The 22,161-nt window shown below is 43.0% G+C and overlaps 1 protein-coding gene and 1 long non-coding RNA gene across 4 annotated transcripts in view; one reads left to right on the forward strand and one right to left on the reverse strand.

Moving 5' to 3' along the window:
- LOC142249672 (laminin subunit beta-1-like) overlaps positions 1–22,161 on the forward strand; it is a 102,101-nt gene that overhangs the window by 38,783 nt on the left and 41,157 nt on the right. For all 3 annotated transcript variants that reach the window (XR_012725087.1, XM_075321470.1, XM_075321469.1), the window contains exons 3-18: positions 1,459–1,634; positions 4,081–4,204; positions 6,718–6,791; positions 6,868–7,056; positions 7,136–7,199; positions 7,385–7,587; positions 7,713–7,833; positions 11,044–11,232; positions 11,332–11,511; positions 11,660–11,772; positions 11,856–11,935; positions 12,018–12,174; positions 17,360–17,512; positions 18,925–19,086; positions 19,405–19,526; positions 21,295–21,415. Coding sequence is in view for 2 of the 3 variants with exons in the window: in XM_075321470.1 (XP_075177585.1) it covers positions 1,459–1,634; positions 4,081–4,204; positions 6,718–6,791; positions 6,868–7,056; positions 7,136–7,199; positions 7,385–7,587; positions 7,713–7,833; positions 11,044–11,232; positions 11,332–11,511; positions 11,660–11,772; positions 11,856–11,935; positions 12,018–12,174; positions 17,360–17,512; positions 18,925–19,086; positions 19,405–19,526; positions 21,295–21,415 (2,228 nt within the window). In the remaining variant the exon portion in view is untranslated. The remainder of the gene's footprint in view (positions 1–1,458; positions 1,635–4,080; positions 4,205–6,717; positions 6,792–6,867; positions 7,057–7,135; positions 7,200–7,384; positions 7,588–7,712; positions 7,834–11,043; positions 11,233–11,331; positions 11,512–11,659; positions 11,773–11,855; positions 11,936–12,017; positions 12,175–17,359; positions 17,513–18,924; positions 19,087–19,404; positions 19,527–21,294; positions 21,416–22,161) is intronic.
- Positions 1–22,161, reverse strand: part of LOC142249675 (uncharacterized) — a 34,906-nt gene that overhangs the window by 791 nt on the left and 11,954 nt on the right. Inside the window, exon 2 of the long non-coding RNA XR_012725089.1 lies at positions 1,494–1,671. This is a non-coding gene — a long non-coding RNA (uncharacterized LOC142249675). The remainder of the gene's footprint in view (positions 1–1,493; positions 1,672–22,161) is intronic.

Here is a 22,161-nt window from a genome sequence, read left to right on the forward strand (position 1 = left end):
AGCATGGAGAACAGAAAGAGGAGAAGAGAGCTGTCTGAGGACGTGAGAACCAAAATTGTTGAAAAATATCAACAATATCAAAGGTTACAAGTCCATCTCCATAGATCTTGATGTTCCTTTATCCACAGTGTGCAACATAATCAAGAAATTTACAACCCATAGCACTGTAGCTAATCTCCCTGGACGTGGACAGCAGAAAAACTGCATCAGTGTCAGCGCAAACTATTCATCCAAATGTGAATGAAATGAAACGCTACGGAGGAGACCCAGAAGGACCCCACTGTTGATACAGAGACAAAAGAAAGCTAGACTGCAGTTTTCCAACATATCCGTGAGTAACCAAAATCCTTCCGGGGAAAGCATCTTGTGGCCAGATGAGATAAAGATAGATCTTTTTGGTAAAGCACATCATTCTATTGTTTACTGGAAACGGAATGAGTCCTACAAAGAAAAGAACACAGGACCTACAGTCAGATATGGTGGAGGTCAGAGATGTTTTGGGGTTGTTTTGCTGCCTCTGGCACTGGGTGTCTTGACTTTGTACAATGCATGAAATCTGAAGATTACCAAAGGATTTTGGGTGGCAATGTAGTGCCCAGTGTCAGAAAGCTGGGTTTGTGTTCTGGCTATGGGTCTTCCAGCAGAATAATGACCCCAAACACTTCAAGAAGCCCCCAGAAATGGATGGAAACAAAGCGCTGGAGAGTTCTTAAGTGGCAGCAAAGAGTCCGAATCTAAATCCCATTGACACCTGTGGAGAGATCTTAACATTGCTGTTGGGAGAAGAAAAGAGAAGACGCCTTCAAATATGAGAGACCTGGAGCAGTTTATAAAGAAGAGTCCGAGATTCCAGGAGAGAGGAGGAAGAAGCTTGTGTATGGTTATAGGAAGCGACTGATTATAGTTATTTATTCCACAGGGTAAAGGGTGCAACCTAATATTAAGTTAAGGGGGACAACAATTTTTCTCGGCCCATTTTGTGTTTTTTTTGTGAAATTATGCCCAATTTGCCCCTTTTTTCTGTTTTTTTTTTTTTTATTTTTTTGTTTTTCCAATATACACAAACAAAATAAACATGTGTATAACAAAATGTGTAATTGCAATTATTTTCTAGGAGAAATACTTAATTTTCTGGAACAATTTCAAGGGTGCCAACACTTTGGGCCATGACTATATATAACATCACTCGAGGGGTGGTCTAGAATACATTTATGCCAAAATGAAGTGACTTTTTCTAATTTACAATTTTTCCAATTCAGAAATCAAAAGAAAAGATCTTGAACCTTAAACTCTGCCCTCAATAAAAAAAAGCAATAGACACACATATAATAAACTTAAAAAAAAAAAAGCAATTAAATTAAAAAAAAACAACAAGAGTCAAAAAAAACAACAAAAACTTGAAAGAAAAAAGTGCAATTGAAATGGAAATGAATTGGATCTCGTTTTGTCTCATGGCAGTGAATCTTCTGGGGGCAACAGCTGAGGAGCCGGACCTGGTCCATCATGGATGCACAGAGGGGGGCTGTTATCCGGCTACGGGAAATCTTCTCATTGGTCGATCCGAGAGCCTCACTGCCTCCTCGACATGCGGAATAGAGACCCCTCAGGAGTACTGCATTGTCAGTCATCTTTCGGTATGTTGATTTTGTCATATGTATTATGCACATCTTTCTATAAGGAAAAAAAAAAGTTAATCGTTTTAACTCTTTCCTGACTTAGCAGATGTAAGGAGCAGGCTCAGGCGCTGAGCTCGCATTGTCCCAAGCAGTTAATGCCTGTGATTTATGTCAGGTAAAAAAAAATCAGGTCCATCAAAATAGAAAATTAATTATCCCATACAGAAAATGGCATAAAGAAAAATCAAAACACCAGATTTTTTAAATTTACAAATATTATTATATAATATTAGATACTAATTCTAATAGATAATATTAGATATTATCATCTATTATTATTAATATTATTATTAATAATATAATGTATATATATACATATATTATTAATAATGATAATAATAATAATTAATAATAATAATAATAATATACAAGTGTAATATAGTTGTAATCATACTTCCCTGGAGAATTATTTATGCCCCATAATCTACACCATAGTAAATGACATAAATAAAAATCAAAACACCAAATGTTTTAATTTACAAATATTATTATTATTATTATATAATATTAGATAATAATATTAGTAATAATAATAGATATTAAATATTATTATCCAATATTATTATCATCTAATATCATCTATTATTATCTAATAATATTATCTATTATTATTATGATTAGCTAATATTATATAATATTAATGTTATTATTAATATTAGTATTAATAATAATACTAATAATATTAGATATTATTATTATTATTATTATTATTATTATTATTATTATTATTATTATTATTACCATCTAATATTGTTGTAATCATACTACCCTGGATAATTATTTATGCCCCATAATCTACACTGTGTTAAATGACAAAAAAAATAGATTTTTTTAATTGTTTACAATTTTTATTACTTAAATAATAATAATAATAATAATAATAATATACAAGTCTAATATCATTGTAATCATACTCCCCTCAAAAATTAGTTATGCCCCATAATCTACACCATTGTAAATGACATAAAGAAAAATCAAAACACCAGATTGTTTTTATTTTTAAATTGTTTACAATTTTTTTTATTACTTAAATAATAATAAAATCTTACTACTACTACTACTACTACTACTACTACTACTACTACTACTAATAATAATAATAATAATAATAATAATAATAATAAGATAATAATAAAAATCATACTAATCTCAATTATATTTTTTTATTATTATTATTATTATTATTATTTATAATAATAATATATACAAGTCTAATATCATTGTAATCATAGTCCCCTGGAAAATCATTTATGCCCCATAATCTACACCGTATAAACAAAAAAATAAAAATTAAAAAACAATTTTATTTTTTTCACCATTTCACCCCAATTGAATTTTTTTTCTACCGCTTTTCAGTACTTTGTATGAGATAGAAAGGTAAAAAGCTGATAGTCATCGCACAAAAAACAAGCCCTCGTAAGGTTATGATGGAGAAATAAAAAATGTTATGGCTCTTGTAGGGAAGAGACGAAAAAAAAAAAAAAAGCACAAAATTGATAATTGGAAGGGGTTAAATGCTTGTTATTGACAGGCAAACATGTTATGTCTATGGCCAGTCTTCCATCACTCGGTTAATGGCTTCTGTCCATTATCTCAGTATGAATACACAATCCTTATTATAATCCCGTCCTTGAAGACAAATTCTTGGGTCAGGTTTTAATCAGGAAGATAACAGAAAAATGCTAAGGAATGGGGCCAAGACGTTATCTGGCCACAGATTCTCCGTCCTAACAATATGGCTCTGTTGCTGATGAGGCGAGGTCTTTGCTCCACAAGGATCTCTTATAGTCTCTCCTGATGTATAATATTAATTTCTGGCCGTGATCCAGGGCTTTAACACAAATCCAATGTGCTTGGGGCAGATATATGTGAAATATGGTTCTTTAATGAGGATCTATCACAAGGTCAAAAGTGTCCAATTTTTACTCTTGTTTTATTCTCGCTGCTTCCCTGAACATTTAGGTTTTTGTTTCTTTAAAATCCGCCAGACCGTTCCAGAGATACGGGACTTTTTATTTAGTGCTAATTTTTCTAGCCTTTGCAAAGGGGCGTGGCATATAAGATAATGAAGCGTAACCTAAAGACATGCCCCCGAGGATCCTGTTAGCCACACCTCCTTGTAAAGACTAACTAACAAGGCCCATATCTTTGGAACCGTATGATGGATTTAAACCAGACAAAAAATAGTATACTCAGAGGTTCATCGGGAATAAAATAAAAACACTTTGACAGGTCTTCTTAAAGAGCATATTTTTTTTTACAAACAGTGCCACACATATGCACAGGTCGTGTGTGGGATTGCACCTCAGACTAGAGTATATGACTTTGTAGTCAGGTTGTAGTTTCCCAACAGCAGATGATTCAAATATTTCAGTCCACTATTTCCATTAAATAATTATTACAGGAGGCAGAGAAGTGTTTTATCTGTGACTCGCGTGTCCCGTACCAGCGGGGGAGCCACCGAATTCAGAATGTGATTTACCTGACGGGACAAGATGGAGAGAAGACATGGTGGCAGTCTGAAAATGGTAAGAAAATGGCAGATTCTCCTCCCAAATGGTATAAGCCTCATGCGCCCATCCGCTCATTTTTTTACAGTATTTCACTTGGTAAAGCAGAATTTTGTACTTCAGAGCTGCTGTTCCCTTTCAAGATTTTAACTTTAGACAGCCACTATGGGGTTATGAGCCTTTTGGTCACCCAGTCACCAAATTTAGGTGGGGTTCACATTAGGGACCCCTCAGCTAGTATAAATAGTGAATAGTAGGTGGGGGGCTACAGATTGTGCAATAGGGCCCAAGAGCTACGATTTACTTCTTTCCTATAACCTGAAGCTTTCGGGCCCCAATGTAAAATTTGAAACGGGGCCCCTGAATTTAGTGATTGCATGGTCTTTCCATGGTGAATGCTGGCGGGACATCTTTGGCCTTGTAGTCCTCCAGCCGTTAGGGAGACAATCGCTGTCTGTGCTTCTCTCCAGCTCTCCTTCCACCAGCATCAGCGAATGCTGTAAAATCCAGCGTGACCCAGACATCGCTCCCCATTGTTACATATTGGACTTAATTGCACAAAATCTCCCTATTAAAAGCTCATTTGCATACATTTACATATCGTTAAGCAGTTAGAAGCACAACACGCACAAATGGGATTGAGGAATGAATGAATGACGGCGAGCAGGCGGCCCGCAGTCTCCTGGCCCTCGGCCACGTCTCCTACCCGTCCAGTCACTTGTAATTCATGAAAAGAAAAGATCCCGGGGCCAGAGCGGCAGAAAAGTGCACAGCGGCACCATGACCGGCCCATAAAGGGGCACCCCACCTCCAAAATCCCACTCAGAAACCAACATGTCCGCCGTGACAGATAACACAAGGATTGTCCGCTCCCACATTTTCCGTTATATGAGTACTGCGGCTGTCACTATTATAGGGGTCCTGTGGCTGTTACTATTATAGGGGCCCCGTGGTTGTCAATATTATAGGGGTCCTGTGGTTGTCACTATTATAGGGGTCCTGTGGCTGTCACTATTATAGAGGCCCCGTGGTTGTCAATATTATAGGGGTCCTGTGGTTGTCAATATTATAGGGGTCCTGTGGCTGTCACTTTTATGGATGCTGTGACTGTCACTATTTTGAGGGTCCTACGGCTGTTACTATTATGGGTGCTGCGACTGTCACTGTTATAGGAGTCCTGCTGTTGAAACTATTATAGGGGTTCTGTGGCTGTCATTATTATGGGTGCTGCGACTGTCGCTATTATGGGGGTCATGGGACTGTCACTTTTATGGATGCTCCAACTTGCACTATTTTGGGGGTCCTGCAGCTGTTACCATTATGGGTGCTGTGACTGTCACTTTTATGGGGGTCCTGGGGCTGTCATTATTATGGGGGTCCTGAGGCTGTCACTATTATGGGTGCCTTGACTGTCACTATTATGGGGGTCCTGGGGCCGTTACTATTATGGCTGTTGCGACTGTTACTATTATGGGGGTCCTGGGGCTGTCACTATTCTGGGAGTCCTGCGGCTGTCACTATTATGGGTGCTGCGACTGTCACTATTTTGGGGGGTTCTGTGGCTGTTATTATTATGTGTGTTGTGACTGTCACTATTATGGGGTCCTGAGGCTATCACTATTATGGGTGCTGTGACTGTCACTATTATGGGGGTCCTGGGGCTTTCAGTTTTATGGGTGCTAGATTCTCACTATTATGGGTGTCCTGAGGCTGTCACTTTTATGGGTTCTGTGACTGTCACTATTATAGGTGTCCTGCAGCTGAAACTATTATAAGTGTCCTGTGGCTATCACTGTTATGAGGGTCCTGAGCTGAGTCTGTCACTTTTATGGGAACAGCAGCTGAAACTACTATAGGCATTAGCTGTCACTTTAATGGGTGCTTCAACTGTCACTATTATGGGGGTCTTGGGGCTGTCATTATTATGGGTGCTGTGACTGTCACTCTTATAGATGCTGCGACTGTCACTATTATGGGGTTCCTGGGGCTGTCACTATTATGGGGTTCCTGGGGCTGTCACTATTATGGGGGTCCTGAGCCTGTTACTATTATGGGTGCTTCGACTGTCACTATTATGGGGGTCCTGAGGCTGTCACTATTATGGGGTCCTGAGGCTGTTACTATCATAGGGGTCCTGTGGCTATCATTGGTATGGGGGTCCTGAGCTGAGTCTGTCACTTTTATGGGTGCAATGGCTGAAACTACTATAGGCATTAGCTGTCACTATTATGGGAGCCCTGTAGCTGTCACAATGACTCATCTTATCCTTTACTGGTGACTTAAAGGGGTTGTCCCATAAATAACATTTATCACTTATCCACAGGATCTGATGATTATTGGGGCTCCGACCAGTCTGTAGGGTGATGGTCGCATATGTTTACTACCGCTCCCTTTACATGGGACTTCGGGACCGTAGTGATGGGTGGTCGTCCCAGAAGTCAGACCCCACCGACTTTACATACTCACTTCACCTGTGGTTGGATAATATACATTGGTTATGGGATGTGCCATTTTTGTGCTCACGTTTCTAGGGGTGGAGGCCATCAGCGTGCGGCTGGACCTGGAGGCAGAATTTCACTTTACCCATCTCATCATGAAATTTAAGGTAAATTTACTTCTCTCGTTTTTCTTTAATCTTATCTTTTTTTCCCTGAATATTCACTTTTCCCGTTCTTCTCTAGACGTTCCGGCCTGCCGCCATGCTGATAGAGAGGTCCGCGGATTTCGGCCGTACCTGGAAAGTTTACCGATACTTTTCCTATAATTGCACCAAGATGTTCCCCGGGGTGGCGGTCCACGCCCTCCAGAGGATCGATGATGTCATCTGCGACCAGAGATACTCGGACATCGAGCCATCCACTGAAGGGGAGGTTGGTATGGTGGTCCATGTCCCGGGGTCCTGTATTGTGAATGGACACTGAATATGATCCTCATCCTCCTTCTTTGTAGGTGATTTTTAAAGTCCTGGATCCGGCCATTAAAGTGGAAGATCCCTATAGTGTGGAGATACAAGGTCTGTATGATCACGTGATGGTGGAGCCAACAGGGTATAGGGTAATTAATACATAGTGGGCGATGCCCAATACCGCCCGCCATTACTGTGCCTTTCCATATATCTGTAGACCGATATTTCGTAGAAATGCAAAGTCTTGAAAAGTGGAGCCCATTGGACGAGATTGTTTCATCTTTTTTCTTCAGAGCTTCTCCAGATTACGAACCTGAGGATAAACTTCACCAAACTGCACACGTTGGGCGACAACCTGCTGGATCAGCGAGCGGAGGTCCTACAGAAATACTACTACTCCGTGTACGAGCTGGTGGTCCGCGGGAGCTGCTTCTGCTATGGCCATGCCTCGGAGTGCTCTCCCGTGGAAGGAATAGAAGGAGGAGTGGAGGGAATGGTAAATATAATGTAGGTCTCATAATGGGGGGCAACCGGGTCACGCAGCAGGGAGGCACCAATATGTACCGAGGTGGAAAAAAGCTTCAGAGCCGCCATACTGGTGATCATCTGTTCTCTTAACAGATCCATGGGCGGTGTGTATGCAAACATCATACCGTTGGCCTGAACTGCGAGCACTGTCAGGATTTCTACCACGATCTTCCATGGAGGCCAGCAGAACCTGACAACCCTCATACCTGCAAACGTAAGATGTCGTGGAGGACCTTGTGGCCTCCAGCCATGAAAAATGAACCAGTGGCTCTCCAGTTACTGCAATGCTACAATTATCAGCATGCTCTGAGGTTGTCAGGGCATGTGTCATACACCTGCTGACATGGCTTTGTCAGAATCTGTTCACACCACAGAGTCTGACAAGCAACATGAAGGAATAACGTTTGGAACTCCATTCTATGTCTGAACTGGGTGCAAAAAACCTAAAAAACATCACTATGGGGAGATAAGGTATGCACACCAGTGACTATGGAAGGGGAATACATGGAATAGCAGAAACTGCTGTGTGAATACTGACATGAAAAATTCAATAGCTATTTGTAAGAATGAAATGTGAAAAATGGAACCTGCATTACTGCCATGAATATATGAATAAAGAGAAATTTAGCTACTGAATTGATCAATGCAGAAGAGCCCCAACACTACGCCAAAGTATTTCTCTACGTTGGGGTCCCTAGCTTGTGTGTGTCCTCTCATGCAGTTAAAAAACTTACCGTGTATGGGACGCTGAGACCCAGGCTATATATGCGTATAATGTGGATTGGCAATAGGTGTGTATGGGGAGGGTTCACAAACGAAAAACTACTAACATTAAGGAATAACGTTTGGAACTCCATTCTATGTCTGAACTGGGTGCAAAAAACCTAAAAAACATCACTATGGGGAGATAAGGTATGCACACCAGTGACTATGGAAGGGGAATACATGGAATAGCAGAAACTGCTGTGTGAATACTGACATGAAAAATTCAATAGCTATTTGTAAGAATGAAATGTGAAAAATGGAACCTGCATTACTGCCATGAATATATGAATAAAGAGAAATTTAGCTACTGAATTGATCAATGCAGAAGAGCCCCAACACTACGCCAAAGTATTTCTCTACGTTGGGGTCCCTAGCTTGTGTGTGTCCTCTCATGCAGTTAAAAAACTTACCGTGTATGGGATGCTGAGACCCAGGCTATATATGCGTATAATGTGGATTGGCAATAGGTGTGTATGGGGAGGGTTCACAAACGAAAAACTACTAACATTAAGGAATAACGTTTGGAACTCCATTCTATGTCTGAACTGGGTGCAAAAAACCTAAAAAACATCACTATGGGGAGATAAGGTATGCACACCAGTGACTATGGAAGGGGAATACATGGAATAGCAGAAACTGCTGTGTGAATACTGACATGAAAAATTCAATAGCTATTTGTAAGAATGAAATGTGAAAAATGGAACCTGCATTACTGCCATGAATATATGAATAAACTATATAAAATAGCCTGGGTCTCAGCTTCCCATACACGGTAAGTTTTTTTAACTGCATGAGAGGACACACACAAGCTAGGGACCCCAACGTAGAGAAATACTTTGGCGTAGTGTTGGGGCTCTTCTGCATTGATCAATTCAGTAGCTAAATTTCTCTTTATTCATATATTCATGGCAGTAATGCAGGTTCCATTTTTCACATTTCATTCTTACAAATAGCTATTGAATTTTTCATGTCAGTATTCACACAGCAGTTTCTGCTATTCCATGTATTCCCCTTCCATAGTCACTGGTGTGCATACCTTATCTCCCCATAGTGATGTTTTTTAGGTTTTTTGCACCCAGTTCAGACATAGAATGGAGTTCCAAACGTTATTCCTTAATGTTAGTAGTTTTTCGTTTGTGAACCCTCCCCATACACACCTATTGCCAATCCACATTATACGCATATATAGCCTGGGTCTCAGCATCCCATACACGGTAAGTTTTTTAACTGCATGAGAGGACACACACAAGCTAGGGACCCCAACGTAGAGAAATACTTTGGCGTAGTGTTGGGGCTCTTCTGCATTGATCAATTCAGTAGCTAAATTTCTCTTTATTCATATATTCATGGCAGTAATGCAGGTTCCATTTTTCACATTTCATTCTTACAAATAGCTATTGAATTTTTCATGTCAGTATTCACACAGCAGTTTCTGCTATTCCATGTATTCCCCTTCCATAGTCACTGGTGTGCATACCTTATCTCCCCATAGTGATGTTTTTTAGGTTTTTTGCACCCAGTTCAGACATAGAATGGAGTTCCAAACGTTATTCCTTAATGTTAGTAGTTTTTCGTTTGTGAACCCTCCCCATACACACCTATTGCCAATCCACATTATACGCATATATAGCCTGGGTCTCAGCATCCCATACACGGTAAGTTTTTTTAACTGCATGAGAGGACACACACAAGCTAGGGACCCCAACGTAGAGAAATACTTTGGCGTAGTGTTGGGGCTCTTCTGCATTGATCAATTCAGTAGCTAAATTTCTCTTTATTCATATATTCATGGCAGTAATGCAGGTTCCATTTTTCACATTTCATTCTTACAAATAGCTATTGAATTTTTCATGTCAGTATTCACACAGCAGTTTCTGCTATTCCATGTATTCCCCTTCCATAGTCACTGGTGTGCATACCTTATCTCCCCATATTGACAAGCAACATGAGACTTCTGGATTATTCAGTCAGAGCCAGGTTTCGGCTGGTTCAGGTTCACTGGTCTTCAGCTCTGCAGGAGTTAATTCCTGCAGATTGGTGAACAGGACCTAAGAGCTCAGGTTGTTAATTGCCTCCTCGAGCTGTCTACTCCCTATTTAAAGCATGGCTTCCTTCCTGTATGTGCTGATGATAGCTTCAGCATTAGCTCCAGTGATTCCCGGTCTTGGTAATTTTCCTGTTTATGGTGATCCATGTTGTGCTTCTGAGTAGTGTGAGCGTTCCTCTATTGTGCGTTACTTCCCCCTTTTTTTCGTTGTTCCCCAATACACATATAGTCTCTCCTGTGTGTTTTGAGTTTATGAGTGTATGAGTTTCCGTTCTCCCTTGTCTGTGTCGTTTTGTGGGGTTTTGTGTTTGTGTATTCCAGCCCGCTTCGAGAGTGTAGGAGAGGGGGAGTAAGATCAGGGCTCGGACAGGAGTTAGGATCACACTGGGGGCTCGGACGTAGCTACCATCAAACCTACCTCCGAGATAAGGGACAGTGCAGGGACTCAAGTCTGAGGGCTAGCCTAGGGGCCCCAGTTCCATAATTACATACCCCGTGACACCCTGTGAGAGCATGCTGGTAATTGTAGTTCAGTAACAGCTGAGAAGGAGGGTGATATTGTAGATCACAAACATGTGCAATGATTGACTCTTGACTTTGCTTTTCTTCTAGAATGTAACTGTAACAACCACTCCAGAAAGTGCCACTTTGACATGGCGGTCTACCTGGCCACCGGAGAGGTGAGCGGAGGAGTGTGCGATGACTGCCTGCACAACACCATGGGGCGCAACTGTGAGCAGTGCAAGCCTTTCTACTATCTGAACCCCTGGTCAGACATCCGGGCAGAGACCGCCTGCATCCGTGAGTCCATATTCTACATCTGCGACTTATAGCATGGCTATCGATACTTCTTCAGCGGCCATAGACCTTGGAAGTAAAGTTTATCATTTCCTTCTGCAGCTTGTGACTGTGACCCGGTGGGTTCTCTGGACGGTGGAGTCTGTGACAGTCACACCAATGTCAACCTTGGGATGATCGCGGGTCAGTGTCGCTGTAAGGAAAACGTGAAGGGGGAGCGATGTGATAGCTGCAAAGAGAACTTCTACGGACTCAGCAAAAACGACCCTGAGGGCTGCCAACGTAAGAGCGAATCCCAGTGTGCTGCCCAATTTATTTTACCCTTTTTTGTCCTTGGTCAATCTTCTATTGGGATGGTGGCAGCCAGACTTGGGCCCATGGTGGTCCCCAAATTCTCTGATACCTACTCCCTTCCTTTCTTTTACCCCAGCATGTAGATGTGACCCCAGAGGCATCATAGCGGGAAGCACCCCATGTGACCAGATAAGCGGGGACTGTTACTGTAAGCGGTTTGTGACGGGGCGCTACTGTAACCAGTGTCTGGTGAGTGACCCGCGGATGTCACGTTCCGTGTGAAGAATTATACTTAGAATATTTTCACACATTTTTTAAACTTTTGGTCACAGCCCGAATTTTGGGGTCTCAGTAACGACATGATGGGCTGCCGGCCATGCAATTGTGATTTTGGTGGCGCATACAACAACAGGTGAGTCTGTATTTTTTAACTCAATTAATGCCAAACCCGGAACGTCCCCAGTTTAAACCGACTACCCTATGTCTCCCTACAGATGCTCCTTTGAGGATGGACAGTGCGACTGTCGTTCCAACATCATAGGTCGGCAGTGTGACGATGTGCAGCCTGGATATTTCTGCATGCCTTTGGATTTTTATACGTATGAAGCTGAAAATGCAAAAGAGCTTTCACCCACAGACCCACAAACACCGGTGAGAATTTACTCGATCCGAATATATAGGGGTTGTCCAGGATTAGAAAAAACATGGCTGCTCTCTATTAAAAACTCCCTGTTCTGGCTACCTGCAGCCACCAGTAGATGGAGCTTATGAGGGTACTGCATACAATCATTAATAGCACAGTATGCAGACAGCTCCCTCTACTGGTGGCTGCTGGTAGAGAGAATTTTATTCAACTATGGGTCATCTGAAGATATGGATACATCTATCCAGATGACCAGCACCCATAGATTGCATAGGTGCAGTAAAATGATCCAGTTGGAAAAACAGAAGCAGATGAGGCAGAATGGCAACTAGAACAATAGGGAAATCGATGAAACAGAGTTAAAGCTATGGCAACAGGCATAGCAGATTTGTAATTTATAAGGAAGCTGATATGACCCGGTGATGAAGAACTGGTGTAGCAGAGCTAAGTTGCACAAGAGATTTAGTGGCATAGCTTGTCTGGCAAATTAGCAGAGGTAACTCAGCACTAAGCAACTGGAAGAGTTGAATTACACAGGAGGGTCAGAGGCAGAGCTGAGTTTGCAGCAGAGTCCAATATTTCAGATATGGCTCAAGAAAGTTGCTTTTAGTTGACCCAGCAAAGTAACAGAGCTGTGTTTGCAACAGAGTTCAATATTTCAGATCTGCCACAACAAAAGTCATTTGAGCTGATTAAGCGAAGTAACAGAGCTGTGTTTGCAAAAGACTCAAATATTTCAAATCTGGTGCCTCAAAATTGCTTTGAGTTGACTCTGAAATTTCAGAGCTGTGTTTGCAACAAAGTCCAATATTTCTTATCTGGCACAAGAAACTTCCTTTGAGTTGACTCAGAGAAGTAACAGAGCTGTGTTTGCAACAGAGTCGATATTTCAAATCTGGCACAACAAAATTGTTTTGAGTTGACTCAGCAAAGTAGCAGAGCTGTGTTTGCAACAGTGTCCAATATTTCTGATCTGGCACAAGTTGACTCAGCAAAATAACAGAGCTGTGTTTGCAACAGAGTCCAATATTTCAGATCAGGCACATTAAAATTGCTCTGAGCTGAGTGAGTGAAGTAACAGAGCTGTGTTTGCAACAGAGTCGATATTTCAAATCTGGCACAACAAAATTGTTTTGAGTTGACTCAGCGAAGTAGCAGAGCTGTGTTTGCAACAGAGTCCAATATTTCAGACCTAGCACAACAAAATTGCTTTGAGTTGACTCAGTGAAGTAACGGAGCTGTGTTTGTAACAATGTTACGTCGCCACCGGAGTCTGCTCCAGCGACTTCTGCTCCGATCGCCAGGTGACGCCGTGTTCCTGCCGTGGATGGTGCTGGTGATGGGAGAGCAGTCGATGCCAGCGGCCCCGGTGGGCGCAGACTCCGATCATCCACTGGGCTGGGTAAGCTTGGGATCTGCAGTACCGCTGTGGGTGGCGGGTGTCTTCCAGCTGAGGTTGCCAGTGTTCAGCTACAGCCAATGGGAAGACACCACACCCTTCTTAGTTCCCCTCCTGTCTGCTGACCTCTGCCAGAGATAGTTCTGATTTCCTCGCTCCTGTTCCGCCCTATTCTGTTTTGTGATTCCTGTGTGCTGACTTCTGCGTGTTTTCTGACTACCCTTCTGCCTGCTGTTTTTGTACCTCGCTGCCCGATCTGGATTTGATCTCTGCTACGTTTTCTGATTACGTCCTTGTCTGCCGATTCTGTCCCTGTTCTGCTATTCCTGGTTTGACCCTGCCTGACGACTACTCTCATCGGACTGCAGCCTTCCACAGGTAGTGATCTCCAGGGCCCTGTGTAATTCCAAATCCCTGTATAGGGGTTAAAAGGTTTCAGGGTTCTGGGGCTCCTGCTTGGTGAGTGGCTTCCCTCTAGTCTGTCCATTACATCCCACCTGAGTCTGTTGATCCAGGCAGGCATTATAAACAGAGTCCAATATTTCAAATTTGGAACAACAAAATTGCTTTGAGCTGACTCAGCGAAATTACAGGGCTGTGTTTGCAACAGAGTCAAATATTGCACAGCAGACTAGCAAAATTGACTTAGGTTACGGGGCTAATTTTGCAGAGTCCAATAATACAAAACTAGTACAGTTGAATGGCCGAGTCCAATAACTGAGTTGAGAAAATGTCTGTAGTAGCGATGTGGACACCAACTACCTGATTTGACGCTGCCTAAGGGGAGCAATATGGCCTGGAAAAGTGAGATCACATGAATATGATAAGTCACCGTGGCAGAGGGGTAGAGAGACGGCATAGCGGAGAACGAGGGTCACCATGATGGGTGAATGACACATCTTGTAGGGGATTTGGAGCTCAGAATATTAAAAACTGACCTTTGCGTCTGCTTTAAAGATATATTCAGCAATGATTCAGCACGGCATATTGGAGCCACAAGGTGTTGATCCGCTCGGTAATTAGTAACCCTTAATACAAATTTGCATATAAGACAGAACTATTACTGTGTTTGCCACAATAGAAAATGGCACCATTGTGCTGGGTAATCTCAATCATCCTTCTAAATTACCAGCTATGCCGCGCTGGCAGCTTAAATTTATCTCACCGTCCGATTAGTGAGAAGGAGACGTTTCACCTGCCCGGGATTCCTAAAGGGGCCATTGTTAGAGGAAAGAAATGTGACTAAATAGGTGGCCGGCTGCCAGGGAGCGAACCTTCCCTCCTTCCCTCTGTGACCCATTTAAATTCCTCAGGCTCGATATTAACCTGCGATTGCAAGAAAGAATCTGCATTCCTATAGGAAGACTCATCTGGGGTTTCTGATTAGATATATACACACTGACACAGTCCCATTGCTCCCGGTGTATAAAATCCGGCCCTGCAGACCTCCACTGGTGATGGGTGAACACAAACTGTAAGGTTATATTACCCACCATTCCAGAGCAATCAAGATGACCCAGGATTGGAGCATCTAATGGATGCCTCAATTCTAGGGTGGCTACAGGCTGCTATTTTAAGACTGGGGAGGACCCAATAACCATGGACCTAACCAGCCTGAGAATACCGGCCCCCAGCTGTCTGCTTTATCTTGACTGGGTATCAAAATTTGGGGGGGAAGCCGTTTTAAAAAAATTATTTATTTATCTAATTTAAAAAGTAGCCGTACAGGGTCCCTTGTTTTTGATACACAGCCAAGATAACACACATAGCTGGGGGTTGCAGCCTGTAGCTGTCCACTTTATCTGTGCTGGGTTTCAAAATACGGGGAACCCTACACTATTTTTTCCAATTATTTATGTATTTTTATATCCAGAAAGCTAGTGTGAGGGCAACCAATCATAAACACCGACAAGCCGGCAGTCTGATTGCAACCAATCACAAACATTGTCACAGAGGGTGGGCGGGGGAAGCAGTGAATATTCATGAGATTTAATGAGTGGACCCAGAAGTAGTATGACAACCACACAGAAACTTGGTAAGTGTAGCTGTCCTGCTTTAATCCCTATTTTGCTTCCTTCTGCAGCCCCCTAGCCCTTACTAACACCATTTTATACCACTTAAGTTCGGGTCCCTTAGACTTATATGGGGTTCGGCAAACGAGATCAAGTTTTGGGTTCAAGTCCGGTCCCGAACAAGACTTTTTTTTAAGTCTGACTGGACATGCCAAACCTGAATGTCGCGAGGTGCCGACTCCATATTAATGTCTATAGGAGCACAATGGGAAGTGTGATGTGGATGGGGGCACATACTTTTGTATATATATTGGACACCTGCACATTGCACATGACTATATTTTGCAGCCGGAGTACCGTGCACTAATCCTCTGTTTCTTCTAAGATCCTGGGCTTTGTCTGGGCACATGTCTGTTTCGTGCAAGCATTGAGTCTGTTTGTTTTAGCGGGGGGTTTCAGTTTCAGAAAAGCAGGTCTCAAACAGCGCGTCAAAAAGGAAATGCACTGAAACAACATGTTCTAGGTCAAAAGACCCCAAGGTTTTGAGTAGAATGGTGCAGGTTTTAATGTAAAAGGGTTGATCAAGATAATAAGACTGCTTTCACACATCCGGTTTTTGCAGTGCGGCACAATACGGCGCTTTGCAGAAAAAAAGCAACCGTTTTTTTTTGCCGCCGGTTGCGTTTTCCGCATAGACTTGCATTAGCGCCGTATTGTGCCGCATGGCCTTGCGTTGCGTCCGTTTTTTGCCGGTTGCGGCATATTTAGCCCACGCGGCGGCCGGATGGAACGTTGCCTGGCACGTTTTTTTTGTGCGGCAAAAAAAAATGCATCGCGCCGCTGTGGCGCGATTTACAATGCAAGCTTATGGACGCCGGATGCAAAAACCGCATCCGTCCGCCGCATGCAGTTTTTTTCACAGCGCATGCTCAGTATCAAGCCGCATCCGTCAAAAAATGGACGGGCCGCATGGAAAAACTTATGCAACGGATCCGTTTTTTTCGCCGCATCCGTTGCATAGGTTTTTGAGCCGGATTGAGCCGCACTGCAAAAACTGGATGTGTGAAAGCAGCCTTAGGCTACTTTCACACATCTCGTTTGAGCAGTGCGGCTCAATCCGGCTGTGAAACCTATGCAACGGATGCGGCGAAAACACCGCATCCTTTGCATATGTTTTTACATGCGGCTCGTCCATTTTTTTCCGGTTGCGGCACGCTACTGAGCATGCGCAGTGGAAGAAACCGCATGCGTCGGCCGGATGCGTTTTTTTTCCGCATCGCGCCGCATCCGGCGTCCATAGGCATGCATTGAAAAATGCGCCGCAGCGGCCGGATGCGGTGCGATGCATTTTTTTTGGCGGAGCAAAAAACGTTGCAGGCAGCGTTCCATCCGTCCGCGGCATCGGCTAAATCTGCCGCATGCGGCAAAAACCGGACCGAACGCAAGCCCATGCGGCACAATACGGCACTAATGTAAGTCTATGCAAAAAAACCCGCAACCGGCGGAAAAAAAAAACCGGTTGCGGTTTTTCTGCAGAGCGCCGTATTGTGCCGCAGAGCAAAAACCGGATGTGTGAAAGTAGCCTAAGAATGTTTTTTTTTTACCAAGAACAGCACCTCCAGAGGCCATGCCTGGTACTGCATCTCCATTCAATTAAATGCTGCAATACCTGACATGGCCTATGGTCAGGTGGGGGCTCCTGTGGTTCCTGGAGATATATGTGTATTATGGCTCCATATAGATACATATTTCATCACTGTTCATTCCATTTATGTTTTTTAGGGTGAACTCAAACCAGAAGCTCCAACAGACTGTGTGGAATACTTCAATGGTATTCAGAATGGAAAGAAAGTTAGACTGCGTCGCCATCGGAGGACGATCCGTGTCCTGCAGCAGAGGTCGTCCCACCGCAGAGCTCGCCAGCTACAGCAGAAAGTACCAATATTTTATATATATATTACTGATCCTGAGTTACATCCTGTATTATACTCCAGAGCTGCACTCACTATTCTGCTGGTGCAGTCACTGTGTACATACATTACATTACTGATCCTGTACTGATCCTGAGTTACCTCTTGTATTATACTCCAGAGCTGCACTCACTATTCTGCTGGTGCAGTGATTTTGTACATACATTACTTATCTTGAGTTACATCTTGTATTATTCCCCAGTGCTCCACTCCCTATTCTGCTGGTGGAGTCACTGTGTACATACATTACATTACTGATCCTGTACTGATCCTGAGTTACATCCTGTATTATACTCCAGAGCTGCACTCACTATTCTGTTGGTGCAGTCACTGTGTACATACATTACATTACTGATCCTGTACTGATCCTGAGTTACCTCTTGTATTACACTCCAGAGCTGCACTCACTATTCTGCTGGTGCAGTGATTTTGTACATACATTACATTACTGATCCTGTACTGATCCTGAGTTACCTCTTGTATTATACTCCAGAGCTGCACTCACTATTCTTCTGGAGAAATCACTATATACATACAGTACTTATCCTGCGTTACATCTTATATTATACCCCAGAGCTACACTCACTGTGTACATACATTATATTACATATCCTGTACTGACTGCGAGTTACATCCTTTATTATACTCCAGAGCTGCACTCACTATTCTGCTGGTGCAGTCACTGTGTACATACATTACATTACATATCCTGTACTGATCCTGAGTTACATCCTGTATTATACTCCAGAGCTGCACTCACTATTCTGCTGGAGGAGTCACTGAGTACATAGATTACATAGCGCAGTCCCTTATCCTGAATTACGCTCCAGAGCTGTACTCACTATTCTGCTGAAGGGATCACTATGTACATACATTACATTACTTATCCTGCACTGATCCTGAGTTATATCCTGTGTTATACTCCAGAGCTGCACTCACTATTCTGCTGGAGGAATCACTGTGTACACACATTACATTACTTATCCTGGACTGATCCTGAGTTATATCCTGTGTTATACTTCAGAGCTGCACTCACTATTCTGCTGGTGCAGTCACTGTGTACATACATTACATTACTTATCCTGTACTGATCCTGTATTATACTCCAGAGCTGCACTCACTATTCTGCTGGTGGAATCTCTGTGTACATACATGCTGCACAATTCCTTATAGTTGCCTCTGAATGGCGATTCCTCCTCGAGATGCAGCGTGAAATCTCCGGCATCCAGGTGTTCAGCCAACGCCCCTGATGTAATTGCCTGTAAATCCTCGGCGTCTTATGTACACAGAATATCAGACAGTTCTGAGCTCGTGTCAGGAGGCGATGCCATCATCTCCACTCTGATGAAATCCATCTCCCATTCATGTCGCCTGCAGCCAGACAAGGAGATAATCCGCCGCGAACACTCGCCCGATCACATGATCACCTGGACTGGGCCGGGATTTGCCAGAGTCAGAGATGGAGCCGGGCTCTTGTTTCACGTCGACAACATCCCGTACCCGATGGACTACGACATCATGATCCGATACGAGCCGGAGGTATATTATTTTGGTAACAGAATCGTCCGATGGTGAATAATGCACTAAGAGCGGGGGAAGGGAAGTGACAATTGCTTAGACTACATTTCTGTGTCCAAATTATGGTTGTCAGTTTTAAATTTGAATATTTCTTCTGCTCCCTATGGATGAGGAATGGGAAAATGGAAATGTGATTAGAACTGTTCATCAATGTGGTCAAATTAATTAACCTGAGAAAGCAGAGCTGCGGTGTAAAGCAAGAGTTGGCTCCTTCAGACAATGTAGATAAGCTGGAGTTGTATATTTACATATTTGTTTGCACTTTTTTCTTATCTGAAGACTGCCGAGGATTGGGAAGCCGTTATCAGCGTGTCGTCGCAGACGTTACCCATGAGCCCGCGCTGTGGAAACGTGCTGCCTTTTGAGCAAAAGTACAAAGAAAAGTTACCCCATTCTGAAAGGTAAGAAATTAACGAAATATAGTGATATTTCTGTAAACTATTTGCTGATGGTCCAAATTTTTTGGAAACGACTAAAATTTGAGGGGATCTTGAAATGATGTGAGCTGCTGGGTCTAGAGCCTCCCCAAAGTGTCAACACAGTCAGGAGCCCATCATCAATTTCACAGTACTATCGAAGAACCCCCTAAAAGGCCCATGCCCTGAGGAGCCCATGGAGAGGGGTTAATGGAGAAAATCCCCTTTAATCATAGGAAAGCTTTATGGTTAAGATTTATGGTTCTCCTAAGTAACCAATCACAGCGCAGGTTTCATTTCATATTCTCCTCTTTGGAAATAAAAGCTGGGCTGTGATTGGTTACCATGGGCAACGTTTACTAAAGTTATGCACTGTTCTAATATAAGAGATTTATTGAACTCTCCTGGTTGTCCATAGCAACCAATCATGGCAGAGCTTTCATTTCATCTTCTCCTCTTGAGAAATAAAAGCTGGGCTGTGATTGGTTGCTATGGGCAACGTTTACTAAAGCTATGCACTGTTCTAATATAAGATATTTATGAAACTCTCCTGGTTGTCCATAGCAACCAACCATGGTAGATCTTTCATTACATATTCTCCTCTTGAGAAATGAAAGCTGCACTATTATTGGTTGCTATGGACAACATTTATCAAACCTATGCACTGTTCTAATCTCCTTGTTGTCCCTAGCAACCAATCATGAAGCAGCTTTCATTTCATATTCTCCTTTTGAGAATTAAAAGCTGCACAGTGATTGGTTGCTTTAATTTCATATTCTCCTCTTGAGAAATGAAAGCTGCCCTATGATTGGTTTATATGGACAACTGTCATGATGGACTATGGAGATATCGGGAAACTGAGGTTGTTAAACTGACCCTCAGTCTAGGGGCCCCTGTGCTATTCCTATTCTCAGAGATACCCCTAATGGTGGGGATGTCTGAGTCTCCTTCCTGGCCCTGCTTCTGACCAGTCCTGATCTGATTCCCCCTCCCCCCCAGGGAAGGTCGGGACAGGAGTGTGATTAAACCCACAGGAATAGACAAAAAGGGCAAACCAAAGCTCTGTCACACAGTGCGCGCGCACACAGTGAGGAATAACACGATAAGAGATTAGGAGGAAAAAAAGAGCAGAGAGGAAACAACTAAGGATGGGTAACTCCACGCACAAAGCAACTCTTCTCCAGCAAGTCTGGGACACCACAACTCACAGACCAACACAGCAAAAACTATAGTTGGCATAGGTAGAAGGTTTCCTCCAGCCTAAAAATGAGAGGAGCAGAAGTGATTGGCTTCCTTACAACATGTGATCAAAGAAGCCTAACGAGCAGGCTTGCAGAGGTTAACGCTTGCTACCCTGACTATGATCGAGCACACAACAGGGTGACGCCCGGACCTGCCTGAGTTGATCAGAAACACTAGAGAAACCCTCGGGCTGAGTGTCAGACTCTGCAATGTGAACAGAGCCTTACGCCGTCATGAGAGTCGGCGAGTTTTGGGCAATACTCTGTGTGATAAGAGATTTATGGAACTCTCCTGGTCGTCCATAGCAACCAATTACCGCACAGCTTTCAGTTCATATGATCCTCTTGAGAAATGAAAGCTGCACAGTGATTGGTTGCTACGGAAAACAAATTGTTTTCATATACCCCCCTATAGTTCTCCATTGTAAGGTCTCTGCTTGCTGTCGGTGAATAGAAGGAGTCTTGTTTACATGGATTCATCAGAGTGATATACATTTCTTCTCTATTTCCAGGTATATCGTCCTACCAAAACCTTTCTGCTTTGAGCCAAACAACCAGTATGAGATAACCATCCGACTCCAGCGGTTCGAAGCGGGGAATCGTCATCCTGGGAATTTTATCCTCGTGGACTCGGTAATTTTACATTATGCCCTGTACTGTATATGGGGAGTGTACCCCGCCATCATATCATAAGCCGAGTGTGAATGAAGCACCCAGGATCCAGTATGGGACCACCATAAAGTACACAATTCTTATTTGGGTGGTCCTGAGCCAGCAATGACTCCTCTGTAAAGGGGCACCCTCCCCTAGATAACATACACTTCGCTGTGTCTGCCAGAGCAGGAACACAAAAAACATGTACCTAATGACTGTCCATTTTAGCCTATACCGGATGATCCTAAACGGAGCACCCGCTCCTCAGTTATAACCGTCCCGGATTCAGCAGGAGTGTCTCGATTTGAGCAGCTCTGCCATTGAGCCACTGATTGAGAGACATAGGATGATTTGGTAATCTTGACCTGTATTGCAGGAAGGGAACCCAGAAGCAGATTATACAGGTACATAGTGATATATCTGTACACAGGCACACAGAGATACATCTGCACACAGGTACACAGAGATACATCTGTACACAGGCACATAGAGATACATCTGTACACAGGTACATACAGATATATCTGTACACAGGTACATACAGATACATCTGTACACAGGTACACAGAGATTCATCTGTACACAGGCACATAGAGATACATCTGTACACAGGTACATACAGATATATCTGTAGACAGGTACATACAGATACATCTGTACACAGGTACACAGAGATTCATCTGTACACAGGCACATAGAGATACATCTGTGCACAGGAACATAGA

The sequence above is a fragment of the Anomaloglossus baeobatrachus genome, chromosome 8, assembly GCF_048569485.1.
Source record: "Anomaloglossus baeobatrachus isolate aAnoBae1 chromosome 8, aAnoBae1.hap1, whole genome shotgun sequence".
NCBI lineage: Eukaryota > Metazoa > Chordata > Amphibia > Anura > Aromobatidae > Anomaloglossus > Anomaloglossus baeobatrachus.